General features: G+C 37.2%; 1 protein-coding gene across 1 annotated transcript in view; it reads right to left on the bottom strand.

Annotated features, from left to right (window-relative positions):
- LOC5571583 (E3 ubiquitin-protein ligase UBR1) overlaps positions 1-22,144 on the bottom strand; it is an 84,083-nt gene that overhangs the window by 18,782 nt on the left and 43,157 nt on the right. Inside the window, exons 6-7 of the mRNA XM_021851835.1 lie at positions 10,040-10,290; positions 8,297-9,976 (exon numbers count right to left, since the gene is read on the bottom strand). Coding sequence (XP_021707527.1) covers positions 8,297-9,976; positions 10,040-10,290 — 1,931 coding nt within the window. The remainder of the gene's footprint in view (positions 1-8,296; positions 9,977-10,039; positions 10,291-22,144) is intronic.

Here is a 22,144-nt window from a genome sequence, read left to right as displayed (position 1 = left end):
GAGGGGGATTCGCTACTGCGCAGTAGTGACTCTGGATGTAAGGAACGCATTTAATAGTGCCAGTTGGGCGGCTATTGCCGATGCGCTCCTGCGTCTGGGGATACCCGAGTACCTGTACAAGATTCTCGGAAGTTACTTCCAGAATCGGGTATTAGTCTATGACACAGAGGTGGGTCGGAAGTGCTTTCACATAACCTCAGGAGTCCCGCAAGGTTCCATCCTGGGCCCGGTGTTATGGAATGTCATGTATGACGAGGTGTTGAGATTAAAATTACCGGCGGGTGTGGTCATCGTTGGCTTTGCCGACGATATTACGCTGGAGGTCTACGGTGAATCGAACGAAGAAGTGGAATTCACTGCAGCCCACTCGATCGCAATTGTGGAGGAGTGGATGAGCTCCAGGAAACTGGAATTGGCTCACCACAAAACTGAGGCGGTTGTAGTCAACAACCGAAAGTCGGTGCAGCAAGCGGTGATCAGTGTAGGCGACTGCACGATCACTTCGAAGCGCTCCGTCAAACACTTGGGGGTGATGATCGACGATAAGCTTACCTTCGGTAGCCACGTCGATTATGCCTGCAAGAGAGCCTCCACAGCTATTGTGGCACTGTCCCGGATGATGTCCAATAGCTCTGCGGTGTACGCCAGCAAGCGAAAGCTTCTGGCCAGTGTCGCCTCGTCCATACTGAGGTATGGTGGCCCGGCTTGGGGCACGGCCTTAAGTACCAAGAGCTACCGTAGCAAGCTAGAGAGTACTTATAGGCTAATGTGCCTGAGGGTTGCGAGCGCGTACCGTACCGTGTCACACGATGCACTCTGCGTCATCACCGGTATGGTGCCTATTGGTATCCTTATCATGGAAGACATAGAGTGCTTTGAAATGCGCGGCACAAGAGGCATACGCAGGACTGCCAGACTGGCCTCCATGGTCAAATGGCAGCGTGCGTGGGACAGTTCCACCAAGGGAGTGTGGACTCACAGGTTGATTCCGAGGTTAGATATCTGGGTCAATAGGCGCCATGGGGAACTAACATTCCACCTGACACAGGTCCTTTCGGGCCATGGTTGCTTTAGACAGTATCTACACCGTTTCGGTCATGCGGGTTCTCCCGAATGTCCAGTTTGTGCAGGTTTGGAGGAAACGGCGGAACACGTTTTGTTCGTGTGCCCGCGTTTCCGCACAATGCGTGACCGCATGTTAGCCACATGCGGTCGGGACACGACTCCGGACAATTTGGTCCAGAGGATGTGTGAAGACGAGTTTGGCTGGAATGCCGTTTCATCGGCTATCACCCACATCGTCTCGGAACTGCAAAGGAGGTGGCGAGTGGACTCGAGGAGTGGCTAGTGCAGACGCTAAACAACAGGTGGTCCAAGGGTTCGCAGTCGGCTACGTAGGTCATACCGGTGCCCTACGGTCGAAATCGACCCTTACAGCGATTAAGTGGCCGCGGGGAGAACATCCTGGTAGCGCTGCTGTCGTGGCGCCGGCCTACTGGGTGGATACGAGCCTCTGGTTGTTCGGGGCAGGTGGAGGCCCCTTCGTCAGCAATCCCAGCTGGTGCTAGCTGATAGGGCCTGAGCCTTCAGTAGGTCAAATTGCGAAGCCCGCACTATCAGTTCTTGATATCTGCGGTGCAGCTGGGCGCGGGCGTAGTGGTCGACCCTGCCCGCTTTCAGCGGACAACGGGAGGTGAGGACCACCTGGGAAGCTGGCAAAGCGCCAGCATGCTACCTTGGTGGACCCCCCTAAGCGTGTCATCGATGTTCGTTGCTGCATGGCTACGCAGCTAACCTGGAGGATGCGATGTGCAATAGCCCCTCTCCGAAGCAATGCCTTCTTGGTGGTCCCGGAGAGACGAAGGGTTTGGCGGCAATGGAAATGGTTTAGTGGGTCGGGGGTGTAGTCCTGTTTACTGCTTGCATGTAGTAAATGGTCCCTAACCCCACACGGCGTCTGTTGAGCAGATTATCCCCCCATTGCTTAGAAGAAAAAAAAAAAAAAAAAAAAAAAAAAAAAAAAAAAAAAAAACACGAATACACATGCAAAAATGGTCAATCGGCAAAGAAAGTTAATAACAGTGGAAGTGCTCAGAAGAACACTAATCTGAGCAGCAGGCTTTGTCCCAGTTGGGACGTAACGCCAGAAAGAAGAACTGCCCATACTCGCAAAGCAGTACTTGATGGTATCATACTTAAAACTGTATCTTTGTATGGACAAAATGCGAAAAAATAACGAATCATGTGCGTCCCATATTGAAAGTACCCGCATAACAGCCCCAGTAGTAGATTACGATGAAATTTAAGTAAACCTATTCCTGTTATGATTTCTGTATAATCTTGCATCGTACTTTTCATCCCACAAGTAAAAGAAATGCTACAAATTAGTGTTTTAAACCATCTCCACTTCATAACAAATGTTGTTTTTCATTTTTGTCTAGGATGCTTCTGGTGCGATGAGTGATAGAAACATATCTAATCCTTATGAGAGTCTAAATTAAAAATAAGATAAATAGCTTCCCTCCAAGTCAAACCTATACTGCCGTGAATCGCAAGTCAGTCCCATCTGCATTTTCGACAAAATTGAGTTGAGTTCAGTTTTCAACATCTTTTCCAATGCTCTTTCAGTCAAGTCAATTTGTCCCATAATGAAAAGTAACCGCATATCAGTCCCACTACAGACTTTCCCATCGCGAAACACTAAAATGTAACTTATTTTGATCATCTTTATATTTTTCTCGGAAAGATATCGTAGTGAAGAGCAAGTTGTGAAAGTTTCATTAAGATTGGAACATGTTACAATCCTCTGGAATTTTTTGAATATCGTATGGAAAACGAGTTTAAAAACTTCACAACCCATTTTTTCAATGCCTACTTTTTACAGATGGGACTGACTTGCGATTCACGGCAGTATAGTTGTCATAACTTTCGTCTTCTGATCAATTGCCTATCAATGAAATCTCCGCTGGGTTCACCTTTTTGAACGACATGGAGGGGAGGCTTTTTGGGCCAACATGTGAATTAGCATATCACCACTGGTATCGTCGGCTGGTCAAGCAGTGCGTTTAGCAATATTTAATGCTGAGAATTAAGAAAGTCCAATTAAAATCCCACATTATGAATTACTAAGAAATGTCCAACAGCTTTGTCGAAATCAAGCTAACAAAAACTAACCCGCCTGAATACCTGAGTTTCATATTCAACAACGTGCTGCAGATGAATCCAAAATACTTTTCCTAGGTATAAGGCCGGCCGCATCGCTTTCATCAAACCCAGGAATGTCTTGAGGACTGTCATTATCACCACCGTATTGTTTCATATTGTATAATAAGTATTGCCATTAAAATATGAAAGAACTATAGTAGCAAAAGGAAAAGTGCCTTGGAATCCATAGTAAATTTGTAAAGGTAAGTAAGCGAGTCCCATGTAATGGGACTGGTTCTTTTTCTTCTTCTTGGCATTACGTCCTCACTGGGACAAAGAATGCTTCCCAACTTAGTGTTCAATGAGCACTTCCACAGTTATTAACTGAGAATTTTCTTTGCCAAAGTTGCCATTTTCGCATCTGTATATCGTGTGGCAGGTACGATGATATTTTATGCCCAGGGAAGTCAAGGAAATTTCCATTACGAAAAAATCCTGAACCGACCGGGAATCGTACCCAGACACCTTCAGCATGGCTTTGCTTTGTAGCCGCGGATCCTAACCACTCGGCTAAGGAAGGCCTCATAGGACTGGCACTCGGATAACGATTCCCATTGACAACTATCTTGGATTTGTATATAAAAAACAACCGCATTCACAATATTTTAGTAGTTGTTCATTTTCTTGTACTCTAATGATAATGTGTTGAGTAATGCCACTAGAATTTTCTGCTACGAAAACTTTTGCAATAATGTTCAGTTGCGTTTTTCTCGACATGATGATTTTCCTGATGGGACTGTATTGGGAGTATGCGCAGTATAGCCCAGAGTGAAATAAAAAAGCTGAAAATCTCACCACTCGACGAATACTTAACAGATTTCATTTAATTTTTGGTCAGTATACTCGTACACGATCCTATAACACTTCCCCGAATACCATTACCCCGAAAACCATCACCCCGAAAGTCAATACCCCGAATGGTCAAGTACCCCGAAAACCAATACCCCGAAATCCATTACCCCGAATGGTCCGTTACCCCGAATACCATTTCCCCGAATGGACCATAACCCCGAATTTTCTTGCCCCGAAAAATTCAAAATTAAGCTTCGACAAATCAACACCATACATTTTTTTAATAATTAGTTGTGGTTAAGCACGTCTTCTCTTGTTCGTTGGAGGTCATTGTCTATCAAATTGTCGCTAATGTACCGTAAAATGGGGCGAATAGAAACACTTTCCGACATGTTTGAATGCGTACAACTTAAACCGTGTGGATAAAAACCAATTTTATTAGCCTTAAATATGGGTCGCGTCTTCCTTTGCTAAGACCCCAATTGCTGTTAAAAATAAAAAAAATATATCGTACAAAGATTTATGAAAATGTTGTATGTTTCTATTCACCCCGCAATGGGGCGAATAGAAATACCGTTCAGTAAATATTAATACTTTTTTTCATTTTAATGGAAAAATAAACACATTTACTTAGCGAAGAAAAAAAATTAAATTTTTGAAATCAAGTTCAATTTTCGATCATTTTTTAAATCAGTCAAAATGGCGGATGTTTCAAGCTATCAAAAATGATTGAGATTTCAATATTTTCATCTTAATTTTTTAATGAGAAATGTAGCAAAATTTTTAATTTGAAAATCGTCTAGCGATATTCTGTTGTTATTGAACTAATGGAAAAAAAATATTTCAGTAGGTTTTTAAAGTTTATCATTACATAATAGTCGCATTTTTTACTGAAGGTCGCTTTGTTTCTATTCGCCCACTGTTTCTATTCACCCCGTTTTACGGTATATGACAAAAAGAATCTGAAGATTCGGAAGTAGAAAATTTCTCCTCTATATGACGAAGTGTTCCCTACTTCAAAATATACTTTACTCAATGATATTAAATAACGGTACTAGCCTGGAAGCCGCCAACCAAATATAATTTACTACTTGATTTTTATTTGAATTCGTGTTCTTGTTATCAAAGATTTATTCTTCTTTTAATCAACAGCTATTCTTTGAGGGTCAAGTGAGAACCAAAATCTCATTCACAGGCGTGCACTTAATTTTGTGAGGATGGCTGTGTTCACAGATTCATTGTTACATTTTTCGAACTGCTGATAATGCTGGTACTGATTTCGTTTTCACATGTTAATATTAGATACCTTTACAGCCCTCTTTCAAAAGCGTTATATCAATTGATGATCAACATATTCTGGAATGGCACTAGACTATTATACTGACAACTATTTAAAAAATGCATCGCCAAAGAGCCGATGATAAAAGAAGAAAAAATCATTGCTGAAAACGTTAAAAATTATGATGCCGATAGTCACTTTACAAGCGCAACTTTTGAAAGAGTAGTCGATAATTAAAAGAAGGACAATTCTCTTGTTGGAAGTTGTAATACCTACAAGATGTAATACAGACTAGTAATGCAGGAGCTTATTTTCAAGGTCGCCCGTCTGAACTACAACTCGGCTGTTCTATAACTCAAAGAAGGGAAAATCATTGGTTAAAACGTACACTCTGGCATTATACAACCTCGAAAGAACAGCCGATGATTGAAAGAATAAAAAAATACTTATAGAAATGTTAGTAGTTATTACGCCGACAATTATTTTAACACTGCCAGGAAAACCTCGCTTGTCGTACATAGAACGAGAAAAATGGAATTTTAGGCTCAAATTCGCGAGCGTCTTCGAAGAATTTCTTGAAGTGCATCACTGACTTTCGGGGAACTGGTTTTCGGGGTAATGTGTCATTCGGGTAACGTTGCATTGGGGTAATGGTTTTCGGGGTAATGGTATTCGGGGAAGTGTTATAGGACCCTCGTACACATACCTAATTTCTAAAAGTGGCCGAATCCTCCTATATCTCACTGTAGTTATAGTTTTTTTTTTATCTTGGCTCATTCATTTGCTTAAAATCAACGAGCTACACATTCGGTTTGTAATGACTTTTAGGACGAGGTCATAAGTTACGCGAGAAATGTAAAATGTGGCAATAATTAGTAACTTGAAAAAATAATTTACAGTTCCTCGTCTGGGACAAGACTTGTTTGCTTCAAATGACTCTTTTTTAGAAATGGGATCGTCAAATTACAAGAGGCATGAAGCAACATCAATAAAAAGAGTGTGACTAAAATATTGTGTTTTGTGTCTCTACGGGACAAATAAGCTACGCATATATTACAATTCTCCCAATTCCTAAAATACTAAATCCATGAAATCAGAAGGAAGAAACTTGTGAATGATCTTCTGATAAATTGTCTAGAGCAGTGATTCCCAAAGAGGGCGAATTCGCCCCCCTGGGGGCGATTTTCATGTCCAGGGGGGCGAAAATTTTTAGAATGGAATTTGGGGGGCGAAAATACTAAAAAGGGGGCGAAAGTGGAAGAAACTGAAAACTACGATTCATTTGGAGAAGAGACTCAATTTAATAAGAGATTATACTCTAAAAATCTAAAGATTCCACATGTCAATCTTTCCCTCTATTTCTTTGTACCTTTTAACATTTTCTTATTATATCAGGATAGACAAAACTTGGACACACATTGTTAAAGACGAAATATGTTTGTAAAGCATCGCTATAAATTATGAATCGGTAACTGAAATTTTCCCAAAACATAACGTATTCAGAACTTTATTATATGTTTATAGTCAGAGATTGTTTGAAAGAGTTCTTAAATTGATCAATTTCATTTAATTATTAAACATTTTTAGATATTGGATCTAATATCTAAATTTAATAAATTGATGTTTTATTTATAAAAGAGTTTTAGAATTTGGCAGCAAGTGGCCAAGTTTTCGGCAACACTTGTAACTAACTCAAAGCACAAACTATTTAAAAAATCAGAAAATTTTGTTAGCAAAAATAAGGTGCCAACGTTGGATTTAATAATCACCGAAGACGTTAATCATGTAACTAAAAACAGATTTGAAGAATTATCGGATAAATATCTCCAGGTTTTCGGAAAAAAAAAATATTTTTTAAAACGAAAAACGTTCTTTCAAAACAAAAATTCCAACATTTGTTTTAACAATTGTAAAAAGAACGTATTTATTCAATCAAATAAGTTTCGAAATTCAGAAAGTCAGCCAAATTTATTTAGCGTAGTGAAAACTGGTGCAGTAGCATGTAATACTCATAGGTTGTTTGCTGTTATGAATTACTTACCAGCACATCATTTTAAAAAACGGTAGTTTATTGAAATTTAAGAAAATGTATCATCATGATATTATGCAGATCTACAGATAGATTTTATGATAAAAGATTATCAATGAATATAATATGAATAATTTAAACTTCAAAACCGCATATGTTTGATATTTTTACATAAGTAAACTTGTTAACTTAACCAATTTTTGATTATTTGTGGTTATATATTGGTCTAAATTTTAGCAAATTAGAGCATCTAATACAAATTTTTCAAAAACATATCAGGGGGGCGATTCCAAAAATATATTGGCCTCAGGGGGGCGAAAGTCAAAAAAGTTTGGGAAGCACTGGTCTAGAGTGTTCAGGGTAGATTTCAATATATTTTACAAGCTAGAAACAGGTCAATTTTTGCTAAGCTAGAAGCATGAACATTACTATTATTTTATCAATTTCTTTTCAAATAGGCTGTTCTTCAAAAGTCATTAAATTAGTTGAGACAAATGAGTTTATGCAAAACGATTTTATGCCAACTGAGCTTAATTACTAATTTTGAATAATAATAATAATAATGCAGGGCATAGACCTGGTGGTTAGAAAACACACGCTGCCACCAGAAGACCTGAGATAGTCATGACTTTAAAAGTAAAGTAAAAGGGAAGTGAAGTCGTTGGTCCCGAGATGAACTAATTCAATATCACAAATCAGTTTACATTCATACAAAATATTGATCTCACATTTTAATTAAATTGTTGTCAACTCGATCAGAATACTATTATATGTAAAAAAACGATGATATCACACCATAAAACTAAGTTTTTAATTAGTTTTAATTCCTTGCTCGGGATTGAAATACATATGCAAAAATAGATCATCACATTTCCATCATTAAATTTTCTATGATTTTTTTGTGAAACTTGTGCTGATCCTTCCACTTAACGCAACCAGATAAAAAACCCTTCTAAAGATTCCGGACTAGAGCAATGCAAATGAGTTCTTACCTGAACGACTGAGTCAGTTGCGGCAATTCTGGTGGCGGACAACATACCAATTCATGCTTTTCCTTACGTCGTCTTCTTTGAGCTTCTTCTGATTTGGACTTGTCTTCCTTACTATAGTGGTAAAAGTACATATTGTACCATTTGAAATATTCCGGTTTCAACTTGTAAACTCCTTTCTTATCAGACTTGGTTGGCTTCTCGAATGTTGCTATCTCTTCAATTACATTCTCCATTCCAGTTTCGCTGCTGTTGTCTTCATTCAAAGCACGGTTCAGTTCCGAATGTGAATACGGCTTAATACAGAGCTGCTGAACGATTTCTTTTTTAATTCGATCATCTTCTGAGATCATCCCGATGCCTGGAACGTAACGTTCGCCGACCACGATAATCAATAGCTCAAGCAGTTCGTCAACCATATTAATGACCTGTCGAACGCAATCTTCTTCCGGATTTGCAGCATTCGAAGGTTCGTAGTCATCGTTCGTCCATTCGATGAGATTAAACTTACTCAATACGTGAATCAAGTATTCATTACTTTCAATCAATGAAGCACCAATTTGAAGGATAACAATATCACGGTCTAGCATCTCGTAACGGCACTTGACGTTACGATAGAAGTAGAGTTGATTGAGCAAAGAATACCCATTGCGACGCCACATTCCGGCATAGACTTGAGAAATCATTGTTCTGGTACTCAGAACTGGTTCTATAATCTGCTCCGGAGTTGGTTTATCAGTAGAGGATGAAGCTACCGTATCGAACGTCAAGTCAAACTTCTCAAAATGAACGTAGAGCCCAGCTAGGAAACGTGTTAGCGGCAAATGGATAGATACAGGTTTCGATGAGACATCATACATCAAACAGGAAGCACTGTGGTCAGCGAGCTCTCGTACCTCAACCTTTGATTCAGATACGATGAATTTGATTTCAGTTAAAGCAGCCAACAGCATGCGATACACTTTAACCAAAACTACTTTATCTGTGCTGCACCATTCTAACACGAGGGTGATCAAATGTGATAGCTTCAGATGCAGAGTAAACGCTGTCTCCCATTCTGGCTCGTATTCCATGTGCTGCCCAACTTGTCTGGTAACAGCATCCATTCCTTGCATGCATTTCAAAAGACGGATAAGAATCTGAACGCCATGTAAAAATCCAGTTCGCAGCTCTTGAGTCCACACATCCGGCTTGAAGCTAAGCAGATATTTCAAATCGACCAAAATATAAGACGCCCTTTTAAAGACATTCATCGTTGATGTGTTCTTGGCAAACTGAAGGAGTTTGTTCTTGACATATTTTTCAATCGATTCGGAATAGAATGTATGCATCAGTTTAAAAAACGCCAGCTCATGGGCAATGAGATGATGCGCAATGGTTGGCACCGTGAACAATTGAACGCTCAGCGATACAATTGAAAACGAGTGGTAATGGTCATCTCGAATAAAATCCTGCATCAAGGTGGAATACAACTTGGTAAACATCACAGCCAGCGATTTTTTGTTCTCGTATTCCATTAGCATGCCGGAGATGAGCAATCTGTGCCAGCAGGTTCTGGCCGACTTCCACAGCTTGTGATCATTGCTGAGAATTTGCTTCAGATTGTACGGTATATTAACCTCAGCAACAATATTGCAATAAATTAACCTGAAAGTCGAGTGTCTTGTAAGAAATTCTTGGAACCTAAAACAAACAATTAAACATATAATGCAAGTTATATTGGCTTCAAAATTGCACAAATCATACCATCCCAAAATTTGCATAGCAAGATGTTGGCAAGCCACCTCATTTTTGTGTAAAACAGTTACTTTCAAAGGGGATGCTTTGGCTGTCATCGAGGATCGTATAACCTTATTCTCGACATCCTCTTTCAATTTTTTACACGTTTCAAATGAAGCACACTTGACAACCGCTCTTCCTTCTCGATCGATGCTGGTAACGTACTCAATCGCTTCCTTTTGAGTGCACTTTACAATCGAAGTTAAAGTCTGGATGACCTAGAAAGAAAAACATAAACGATCAGTGAGAGAAACATCAACACGAGACTTCAAGTCAAGTCGTAGATCTTGTAGCGATGAAAATTGTTTGCAAGTTTTGAAAGTTTCAGAGTCGTCAAAGATTGCAGACAAAGTTAAGCATGTTAGCATCTTGACGCGCGAGGTGGAAGAAATGTGAAAGCAGCACTACGATGAACATTTGAATGACGTATAGGATACAAACGCAAATAGTCAGGACAGTGCAAAGCAAACAGCGTTCACAATAAAGGAACAAACTGGCAATAAAGTTATCGGACCTGAACTCATCAAGATAGGCCCAGAGAGGTTGGCGGCTTGCATTATAACCCTTTTGGACCATGCTCAATGGATTTGGATAATCGCGACATTTTAATTCAATTAATTCAATTGGTTTGTTTAGAAGTATCCATTTTTTTACATATCATGATTCTACGTACAAAATTAAGCCAGAATCCAAAATTTCATAATTTTCCGTGCCCTGGAACTGTTTTTAAAATGAATTTGAAGTTAGTATGGAAATCGCTTTTGAAACATTGCTCGGCAAATGTAACTACGGGACGAGCTGTTATTATGTAAATTGAAATCTCATTGAGTCAACAGGTTTAAATCTTCCTTAATCATTTATAACGTCAAAATTATGATATTGAAGCTTTATCAATTTGTATTATACTTAGACAAATGTACTCTTTCGATCAAGCTACGAAAACTTTTTCAGTGCCAGTTTTCACCGGTTTGAAACTAGAAAAGCGCTTGAATTTCACCATCAAAATGTCGAATTATGAATGAATGAATTTTCTTTATTAAAGAGACTTTCAGCCCTTGGCTGGTTCGTCTCTATGTTGAATTATCATGTTCCGACATGCAGGAGCAAATTATATTCCAAGAAATCATAAAACAGCATCATGTAAACCGGTTACTTTCCATAGAGTTCCAACGATCAATGTGCAGAGAAACCGATGACTAACATTTTTGGGCTAAAACGTGAAAACAAATACCACGAATCTTTTCGTATGTTCCAAGCACTTCCGAGAATCAGATAGCAGGACTATAGCGGAAGGAAATAAAGAAAATCCTAATGTAAGTTTTGAATGAACAATAAACAACAAGCAAATGTACCTTGTGTTATTTATTTTATTATACCTATCTAAAATATCGAAAGGGTCTATCGAAAATCTTCCAAAAACACTGTTGTAAAGCTTGAAACTTTTCAGTATACTTAACTCAAAACCGACCTAAATGTCACTCTCACTCCTTTGTATTTGGGCCCCTCATGTGACCAAGACGTTCGGTCAAATTTCCCAAATTATATCAGATTCAACTCCTGCATTCCGTACAATAAGGCCTTTCTATGTACACATAGTAAATATATTCTTGTATTTAAAATAAAAAAAAAACGACTTGTACTGCTAATTATTTCTGAGGGAGGTAATGGGTTGTGATGAGAAACATGAAAAATACTCCTCATAAATAGAACAAATGCATTTAATGACCTCTCAATCGGATACGTAACAAATTATTCTGCTAAGTTATCGATATTTTGTTATTCTAAATACCGAAATTTACTTAAATTGCATTAAAATACAGTGTCTTACCGATTTTGGCAACAAGGCTTGATTTTTATGTTGCCAAAATGGGGATGTTGCCAAATTCGGGAATTTTGAAAAGCTTATGTTTTTATCATTCTAATCTCTAAAAGTATCAGAAAATGCATGGTAATTACTACGAATGATGTGAAAAATGTCTGGGAGCCTTCTTCAGTTCAGCTTTTGATTCAAAAGCAGAAACATCATGTACTGATTATATGCACCATCTGAAAAGCACGCTTTTTGTACACAGTACAAGCGTGGTATTACTTTCAGTGGCCATTTGCAACTGTTCTAGAGCGCAAATCTCGCATAACTTATAACGCCCTAAAAGCCATTGGTAACCATGAGTGTAGCGTGTTGTTGCTGAGCATTTTAATGGATTTATACGTTATTCAACACCTCTATGGTGAAGAAAGGATCATTCTCTACCTGTCAGTGGTGTTGGTTTAGATGCTTATTCATTCATTTGCTCAGAAACAACAAGCTACACACGTGGTTACCAATGGCTTTTAGGGCGTTATCTCAGATTATGCGAGAAATGCGCAGCTTTAAAGCCAGACCATATTGAAAGTAGCCGATTATGAATACAGGTTCGGTTGAGGATCCTTTCGGGTGGGTTTATTTTAGGGATTTCTTGAACATAGAGCGTATATTTGGTGACCACACTTCTTAATATTGAACAAGGTTCTATGTGGGAAAAAGTGGAAATTCTTCTAAATTACTTCTTACTATTACTATCAATGTTATTTATGTCGAGACTAGCACCGCCATGCACCCAGAAATAGAGTTATTGACGAGTTCTTTTCAAGCATTATGCTCATTTGCTGAGATTCGGGAAAAATCAAGCTGAGAGTTGTAAAATTGATGATTAGAGGATGGGGCCTTCCTGAGCCTAGTGGTTAGAGTCCGCAGCTACAAAGCAAAGCCATGCTGAAGGTGTGGGTTCGATTCCCAGTCGGTCCAGAATCCTTTCGTAAGAGAAATTTTCTTGACTTCCCTGGGCAATAGAGTACCATCGAACTTGCCACACGATATACTCAAGCGAAAATGGCTACTTTTGGTAAAGAAATTTCTCAGTTAACCCCTCTACCGGCAGCTTCATTTTTTACCGCAAAATAAATATTCAAATCGTTGTAACTTTTTTGTTTTTCAATATTTTTGCACCATTTTTTCACAAGTTCTCAAAAAACTCTTATAATTTAGAAATCCGTGTCGATATGAATTATTGGTGATCTAGTTTTAAAGATATTCCGATGTTCCTTGGGGGACCGACATTTTCGATATAAAATGTCTTTGGCGGCTTTGGTCTTTTTGATCAATTTATCAAAAAATAAAATGTGGGCTATATAATGCCAGGTAATAAGGAGCTTCTCTGAAAAAATCATACAAATCGATTCAGTATTCTTGGAGATATCTAAATATTACGATATGATGTTTTTTGAAGTTTTTAAGATCTTTATTTGACCAGCGTGGTTACAGAAACCTAAATGGTCATTACTTAAAGACGGCTGCACCAAATAGCTTCATTTTTTCACAACATACTCTAATTAATGTATTGTTCCGAAGGAATACGATTAAAATTCTGTAGCCTGAGAAATTAACGGGGGGTTCTAGTTACGGGTCGGTCCCCCAAGGAATTTTGGAATATCTTCAAAACCAGATGACCAATGATCAATATCGACACAGATTCTAAAACTAGAAGAGTTTTTTGAGAGCTTGTGAAAAAATGGTGCAAAAATATTGAAAAACAAAAAAGTTATAACGATTTGAATTTGAATTTTGCTGTAAAAAATGAAGCTGCCGGTAGAGGGGTTAATAACTGTTGAAGTGCTAATTGAAACTAAGCTGAGAAGCAGCCTTTGTTTCAGTGAGGACGTAATGCCAAGAAAAAGAAGGATTGAAAGATATTTCTTGAAAAAAAATCACGTTAAAGAAGAAATGTGTGGCAAATCGAAGCAACGCGAGGAGTCACATTCGAACTGATAATTATCGAAAGTTTTGCTGCCGAAATTTCAAATTTCATTCATTTCATTGCGTTTCATTTTTCAAGAGAATACCATTAGATTTTTTTACGAACTCGTTAAGAAACTGCTTGCAAAATCTCTTTGGCACATATGAATTTACTCATCTTCATCTTCTGGTAGAAATACAATCGCTACATGTATCCCTAATGTTTCGATTTGATTTCTGTATGATTCTGTAACATCTGTGAACATGAAAACGAAGAGCAAAGAAATGTAGCTTAGATGCAGAGTCATGGGAAAAAAGTTTAGTCATCATTAATTATTTCTTCTTTTCAATTGTAGAGGTGTCTAAAGTATGGAGCCAAATATTCTTCTATGCCACTCTTCAATTACCGCAAGGATGTGTTCAGTAAAACTTTTGACTGTTGAAGAATCGTCAATATGGTCTAGATTGCTAGAGATGAATTCCAAATGTCTGTATTTGATAAATACGACAGGAAGAATAACCATATAAATGTTAACATTGTCCAAAGAATTTTGATCATGGGCTCTTCTTTTACTCACTCTTAGAATCCTTCTACAAAAGTTTTTCAATTACTAGTTCAAACCTCATTTTCAACAATTTGTCCAAATTGAAATCTAGTGTTATGAACAACTCTCGCATAACTTGTGATCTCGCCCTAAAAGCCATTGGTAACCGAGTGTGTAGTTCCTTGTTTCTAAGCAAATGAATGGCCCAGGATGAAAACTATCATCATTGGGAGATAGAGGAGGATCTTCTCTCCATCTTCTTACCAATGGCTTTTAGGGCGAGATCTTAAGTTATGCGAGAACCGTTACTTACATGCCTACAGAAATACCCAAATAAAATCACTCATCAATTATTCAAAAAAATCTTTAACGGATTAACTAATCAATGATCACGAGATAATTTGAAAACGTTTTCCTGATCTTCAAACCGCCACACATAATCCGATTGATACGTTGAAAATAATTACAAGCACAATAATAACAAAACATTAGAGATCAACACAGTAAAGCTGATCATCTTAACATTTCTCGAAAACTTATTCAAACAGACTCAAGTCAGAAAAGTTAACAAACTTACTTTATCAATCCTACGTGTTTCGCATACGAATTTTTACACGTTCTGCTCCAAACCAACTCGATTTTTTACTTTTAGAACGTTTAATTTCAGGATTTACAAAACGGCGAAAGTAAGATTTTCAACTTTTGTAACCTAACCATTACATTCGCCGATCCGTTGAATGGAGAGACAAAGTGACTTAACCACGAATCAAAACAAAACACTACTTGAGTTTATTTTACATTGGTGAAAAAATGTCGTAAGTAACTGAATGAAACGGCTTATCATTATATCATAAAATTTTTGTGGGAAACGATAGGCAATACCAAGTGTTTTAACGCGAGCTGATTGCATGCAAAATTTAAGCGATGTACCTACACGGTAAAAAAAATTTAAAAAGGGGATTCATTTTAAAACAGTTTTAGAAGACAGGTTGTAATTAACTTTCTCAAAACCGTATGAAAGTTACTTACGTCGATTTGTAAAAGTAATCGAGATTTGATGCTTTTATTACACATCAAGCGTGTGCTATAATAAGGTCGTAAGTCGCATGATTGATTTATCTTCATCGATCCTCTCTTCTGTAAATAAAGGTGACAAGATTTGTCAGCATTTTTTCACCTCAAGACGCAAGATTCTATCACTGACAAGCGGTTTGAAGTGAAAAACGGCTGATAAACTTGTATCTTGTCACTTTTATTCACAGAAGAGAGGGTCGATAAAGAGAAATCGCTCATGCGACCTACGCACGGTGTGCTGGAACACACATATTATCGAACTTGAATGAACCTCAGATCTTTTTTCACTAATAGCCAGCCTTAGTAGTCAAAAAAAGCTTGCGGAATATTAAAAAATCTTTCATCGGCAAAACATTGAAAAAAGTCGATTTTTGGAGTTTTACCCTTCTCCCATATATGAGTTCATAGGAGAATATTAGAGTTACACTAATTTTGATGCATTGCAATAGCTCAAAGACTTATTTGATATACCTTGAACACGAATTGATTACAAGACGTTTCAAATTGAGCATAATTTCTTCATACATTCACGCAATGTGACCAGCCCATGGTGGTATGCCTTTTATTAACGACATCGCATTTTTACATAAATTTATTGAGGTAAACATACTACAATTTATCAAATTTCCATCAATGTTTCCAATTCTACTGAATAATTGAAATCATTGAAGTTCGTTATTGAACATGAAGCTTTTTTAATATAGCAGACAACTATATAATTACATACAACCATTAAAATAAACAGCCAATGGGGCAATGTACTGTTTCGATTTTGTATGGTATTTTCACTCTAACTGGTCTTGTTATTCACACTGGTATGTTAATTATTGATTGCACATGAAGTATTGCATAATGGTTCGATCTGAATGAATCTATAGTTTTTCATATACCGTCAAGCTACCATTCACCGTGCATTTAAGAAAAATTTGCACTTTAATAAATTGTATAACTTTGCCAAATAATTTGATGCGTACTAGAATACCACTACGTAGCGTGCAATTATATAAAAATTCAGGAAAAAATATAAAACTAGTGTTGGATAACAAAAAATACTCTAAAAATATGTTTGAAAATGTAATGTTAAGGTCGCCTCGTACCGTGCTATGTCACCATTTACCGTGCACACTAATGCACCATTCACCGTGCATATAGTTTTCGTCATGATTTAATTTTGTATCTTGAAGAAACGTTGGTAATGGAGCAACTATGTTGCTAGTAGTGTGCGCACTCATTTTTAAGAATATTAAAATCTTCATTTATAATAAAAACCATAAAACGTTTAAAAATTTACTAAATAAATAATTTTTCATTAAAATCGTTATAGGAGGTTTGACTGTATTGTCCAAACCATTTCATATTCACTCAAACACTCAAAATAAAGTTTTTTAATCACGACATAACAATAAATCTAATATTACCGAATAATTTCAAGCTTTTTACAGTACTGCACGGTAATGGGAACCATACATATTGAAAAGGGTCCATTTACCGTGCATTTGGGTTTTGACTGAAACACAATGAAAAATTATAAATTGCATGAAATTTCATTGCTCATACGATGAAATACATCCAACTTAGTGGTATCCACAATGAAAATTTGTTGAAATTTTGAAAAATTTTATACTCTAACGTTAAAATGAAAAATGGTAATTTTTGGCGTTTTTACTAAGAGTGTTGAAAAATCTCATCATCAAACAGAATTCACATGATTTTGACTACATAAACTAGGTTTTTCAAAATGCTTTGTGACAAAAACTACTTCATTTTATTAGTTTCATCTTATTTTGCAGAGAAAAGAATAATTTGTGAAAGTTGTATGAATATTTTGTAGGAATTTGTATATGTGCACGGTGAATGGAGTCCGCACGGTGACTGGTGACTTAACGGTAATCGAAAGTCAGTTTTTGGTAATGGGGTAACATTGATAATGAGTAGAGAGGCACATGAAAATGCACAACAAACTATTGTTTGACATCATCACAGTTTGAATTGGATTGGAGAATGTTAATAGAGAAACTTGATTAGATTTTATCAATTAAAACACAGAATTTATTGAACAAAAAACACCTTTAAAAGTGTTTTCAGTCAAAACAAACATGACAAACACACCATTATAAGTTTACAATAGGAATAAAATTATATCTCTGAATAGATATCTATTGATAATCATATTTCGACATTGAATTCACCATAAATCAATCGTTTTTGGAACATGAATGAGTATAAATCGAATGAATCCCGTAAAGTACATGAAGTGTTGCATACCTCTAGGCTTTTAAAGTTATACGGGAATCTGTGACTTTGATTACAAAACTGATTCCAAATTGTAAAACTGGTTTTCGCTATGAGGTTCGGTACCGGATTCTTGTTCTACTATAGCTAGGCCAGCAAGCATTCGTACCGAACTCATTATAATTTCATGAAATTGTGATGGTAAAACAGATTGTTTGTGAGCGTTTTGAAAGTGCGAACCTCATAATTTTTTAATATTCGAATATAAAGCCTCAAATACCTCCGATTAGTACGAAAACAGCTCCGAGATGAAGTGTCACACTGATACTTCTTACTTTCGCATTCGATTTGCTTAACTGAATGACAATTTTTGTTATTTCGTTTAGTACGTTGCGGACCTCGCACTATCAAAGTTACCTGCATTATCAAAAATACCTCGTTTTACGATACTAAAGTTTATCTGTCCATGTTGGTTGTTGAAATTGTTGTGTCTGTTTCGCAAAATGTGCCCTCCATAAGTGCGAAGTCGTGAATAAAAGTTCGGGATTACGTCGGATTGATTTGTTATCTTCGCCACATTTATTATACATCTTATGACAAATAATTGGAGTATGTCATCACGTATGTCATGTCGATCCGAAGTAATCCAGCTCTTTTATTCAAAATCAGGCTCTTCAAACCCCAAATATAATATGCGCGTTGCATATGAGTAGATTAGTGACTGCACAAAACTTGTATCACGATGAGCTTGAGACCACATTAAGGCTATATAAGCCATTTACTGTTAATCATATTGTAGTGAACTGACTTTTGCGCGTATAAGCACATGAATACAGCCTATACTGCCATGTGTATCCATTTCTGGGAATTCCTATTCTGATTAGAAAACTATGCCGCATAAGTAAAATATTACTTATTTGATTCAGAAAGAAGAATACAAAGCGTTCGTATTAGCTTTTCTGAAGTGAAAAGTGAAATTTCCATTATATAAAATACGACATAACATCATGGGCTGGTCATATTGTGTGAATGTATGTACGAAATGAGGCATTATTTAAAACATCTAAGAATTCATTGATGTTAAAGATATATCAAATTGATCTTTAAGCCATTACAAGTCATCATATTAGTGTAAATCTAATATTTTCCTATGAACCCATGTATGGGGAAGGGCCAAAAATACAAAAATCGACTTTATTCAAATTTTTGCCGATGAAAGATTTTTTAATATGCCGCAAGCTTATTTTGACTACTAAGGCTAACTTTTAGTGAAAAAAGATCGGAGGTTCATGCAAGTTCGATAATATGTGTGTTCCAGCACACCGTGCTACGCCCTTATTCTAGCACACGCTTGACTTCTTTTTACTGTCGATTGCCATCCTATTCCACCAAATTATTATGCCTTTTAAACAATGTAGCAATTATTTATACAGCTCGCTTGCTTTATGAGAATTCTTCTATACGTTAAACAATAACTTTGAAATATGCGCGTTTTACTTATAAGTACGTAGGGGACGGACCTGGTGTAGTGGTTAGAACACACGCCTCTCACGCCGAGGACCTGGGATCGAATCCCATCCCCGAGATAGTCACTAAAAATTTCAGTGACTTCTTCGTTCGGAAGGGAAGTAAAACCGTTGGTCCCGAGATGAACTAGCCCAGGGCTAAAAATCTCGTTAATAAAGATAGAAAAAAAAAATATAATGGGCAATGGTCCCCAACATTTTCATTTTGACTTATTTTCATTTTGTTTTAACTCACAATATTGGGTTTCAGTACTTAATAATCAATTGAAAATATTTTTCAATGTGTTGCCAAAATCGGGAAGAAAATGTTGCCAAAAACGGGTGTTGCCAAAATCGGAGGTAGACAAAAGCGGGTGTTGCCAAAATCGGGAAGGCACTGTATAACAAATGCCATACAAATCCGGAAAAAGTTCATAACTATCTACTAATACCGATGCACAGTCGTGAATAGCATACCTTCTATAGCTGTCAATATACTTAGGCCTGATGGTACTCTACACGCGTCATCACTGTTAAATGTCAAAATTTTTGATTTTGCTTATGGCCACCACCCATGCGGAATATCGCATTGGTATATATTGTGAACCGACAGTAATCCGGAAAAGGTAACCGGGAAAAACATTTTCCGATGACTTTTTCCAAGGAGAACGATTATATTAGAAACTAGTGATCCCGGCAAACTTCGTCTTGCCATCAAGTAGGCTTTTGAAAAACGCCATGCATGTTCCGTTGAGAAAATGACAGATTAGTATTCTCCCGTTTTCCACACTATACCGAAGACTTTCCTAAACTTTTTCTTAGCACAAAGCTCCGACGTTCTGGACGAATTCAACAGTGAAAGAATCATGTAAGTCCAATTACCCGTTCTCAAGCCACTTCGTGACATACAAACACCATTCTATTTTTATTTATATAGATATTCAATTGTCAAAGTCACGTCATATTCATGACATTGAACAGCCCTGATTGGACACAAAACTACTTCTTCTTCTTCATGGCATTGCGTCCTCACTGGAACAGAGCCTGCTTCCCAGCTTAGTGTTCAATGAGCACTTCCACAGTTATTAACTGAGAGCTTTCTTTGCCAAAGTTGCCATTTTCGCATTTGTATATCGTGTGGCAGGTACGAGGATACTTTATGCCCAAGGAGGTCAAGGAAGTTTTCATTACGAAAAGATCCTGAACCAACCGGGAATCGAACCCAGACCACCTTCAGCATGGCTTTGCTTTATAGCCGCGGATTCTAACCACTCGGCTAAGGCCCCAAAAATACCTACTGATCCAATAGCCGCTCACAGGGTCTTGTGTTTCTAATATGAAGAATTATTTAAACCAATGAAAATAATGTGAAACGGCTTCATTTGAAAGTTGTTGATGTAACTAGACGATATCCGTGCATAAAACATTGCATTTTTATACGAACAATTTGTTTTTACACTAGCGAGCAGTAATAGGGACATGAGCGGCTACTGGTGGTAATTACGAACATTTTATGTAATTTGAACATTTCGAAATAGATTCAAATCTATCGTTTAACATAATATATAAACTATAATTACAATTGTTTGATGTGGGATATGGTTTGTTTTGTTTATCTTATTTTATTATCAAACATGCGAAGTCACAGATCGTTATCTACTTTCGAATTTGTATTTAAAAACATTTGGTCGATTCGATTTGGCCGTTGCAATAGTGGCAAATTATTGCTCACAGTCAATCTCTGGTCGATTGTGGCCACTACCCATTCCACGCCCCAGGGACATAAAATAACGATTAGTACTTATTTTTATTTGAGTGGGTGATGAGCCATAGTGAATTCGCCACTAAAATGGCGTTTTGATGACATCCACGATCTTGCACAACAGCCATATTATCCTATCCATGGTCTTTGTTTGGGTGTTCAATAGTTTTGCAACCCCGACAAACCCGGATACAAGAAAGCAAAAGATCCTTCGTGTCCACAATTATTAGCTCAATATTACACAAAACCGCTCGATTAACTGCAAGTACAATTCAATTTAAATACAAACTTTCAAACGATATTTTTTATTACCTTTTTTTGGTATGAATTATAGTAGAAATATAGTAGAGTATGGGACAGTTTTACAGTACTGTGCCTTAGTAACAATACAATAGATTTTAGAAATTTCAACTTTTGACAATGATGATGCTAGCAAACAAAGTTTAAATCGTTTCTAATTCCCATAAGAAATACTAGAAATCCCGATTATATGTCGTATATCTATCTGTTCGTGAGCACCATTGCCCCTTAAGAACCAATGGACCAATGCACGAATTCACTCGTTAACGTTTGAGCGGTGTCGTGTTATTTAGGCGATCATGGAAGCTAGTAAACCTGGCACCGCTCAAACGTCAAATTACTAAACTATTGCATAGGTTCATGCAAGAGATCACTAATTCGACGTTTAAGCGGTGCTATATTCACTCGTTATCATGCTCAATTCAATAACACGGCACCGCTCAAGCGTCATCGAGTTAACTCGTGCATTGGTCCATTTTGTTTGTTCAAATTGCTGTCAACAAATATGGACAGGGTGAGTGGAAGAGGATGAAGTTTGGGAGAAAGAGCGAGTTTTTTGTCGCACGATGAGCTTTGGCTAGGATAGTAGCCGTACAATGTTTTGTGAAGAAAATTGATAATTACAGTGAGAGGCAAAATAAAGTGCCCACCTTACCAGTTTTCGAATTTCTCTCATTGATTTGGTTCAAATTAAAGTTAACACACCTAAATCTTTTGTGATATTTTATTTTTGATGTTCTTTTAAAGTTGCACTTACGAAATTTTGATAAAAAAAAGAATTTTACTTAAAGAAAAAGAAAATCAATTTGTATTGAAAAAAAAGTAGTGACAAAAATAAGTGCCCACTTCCTTCTTGTCCCCAGAAAAGATGATTTAAGAAAA

This window comes from Aedes aegypti, chromosome 1 (assembly GCF_002204515.2).
Source record: "Aedes aegypti strain LVP_AGWG chromosome 1, AaegL5.0 Primary Assembly, whole genome shotgun sequence".
Taxonomy (NCBI): domain Eukaryota; kingdom Metazoa; phylum Arthropoda; class Insecta; order Diptera; family Culicidae; genus Aedes; species Aedes aegypti.
This window is presented reverse-complemented; position numbering and strand designations above follow the sequence as displayed.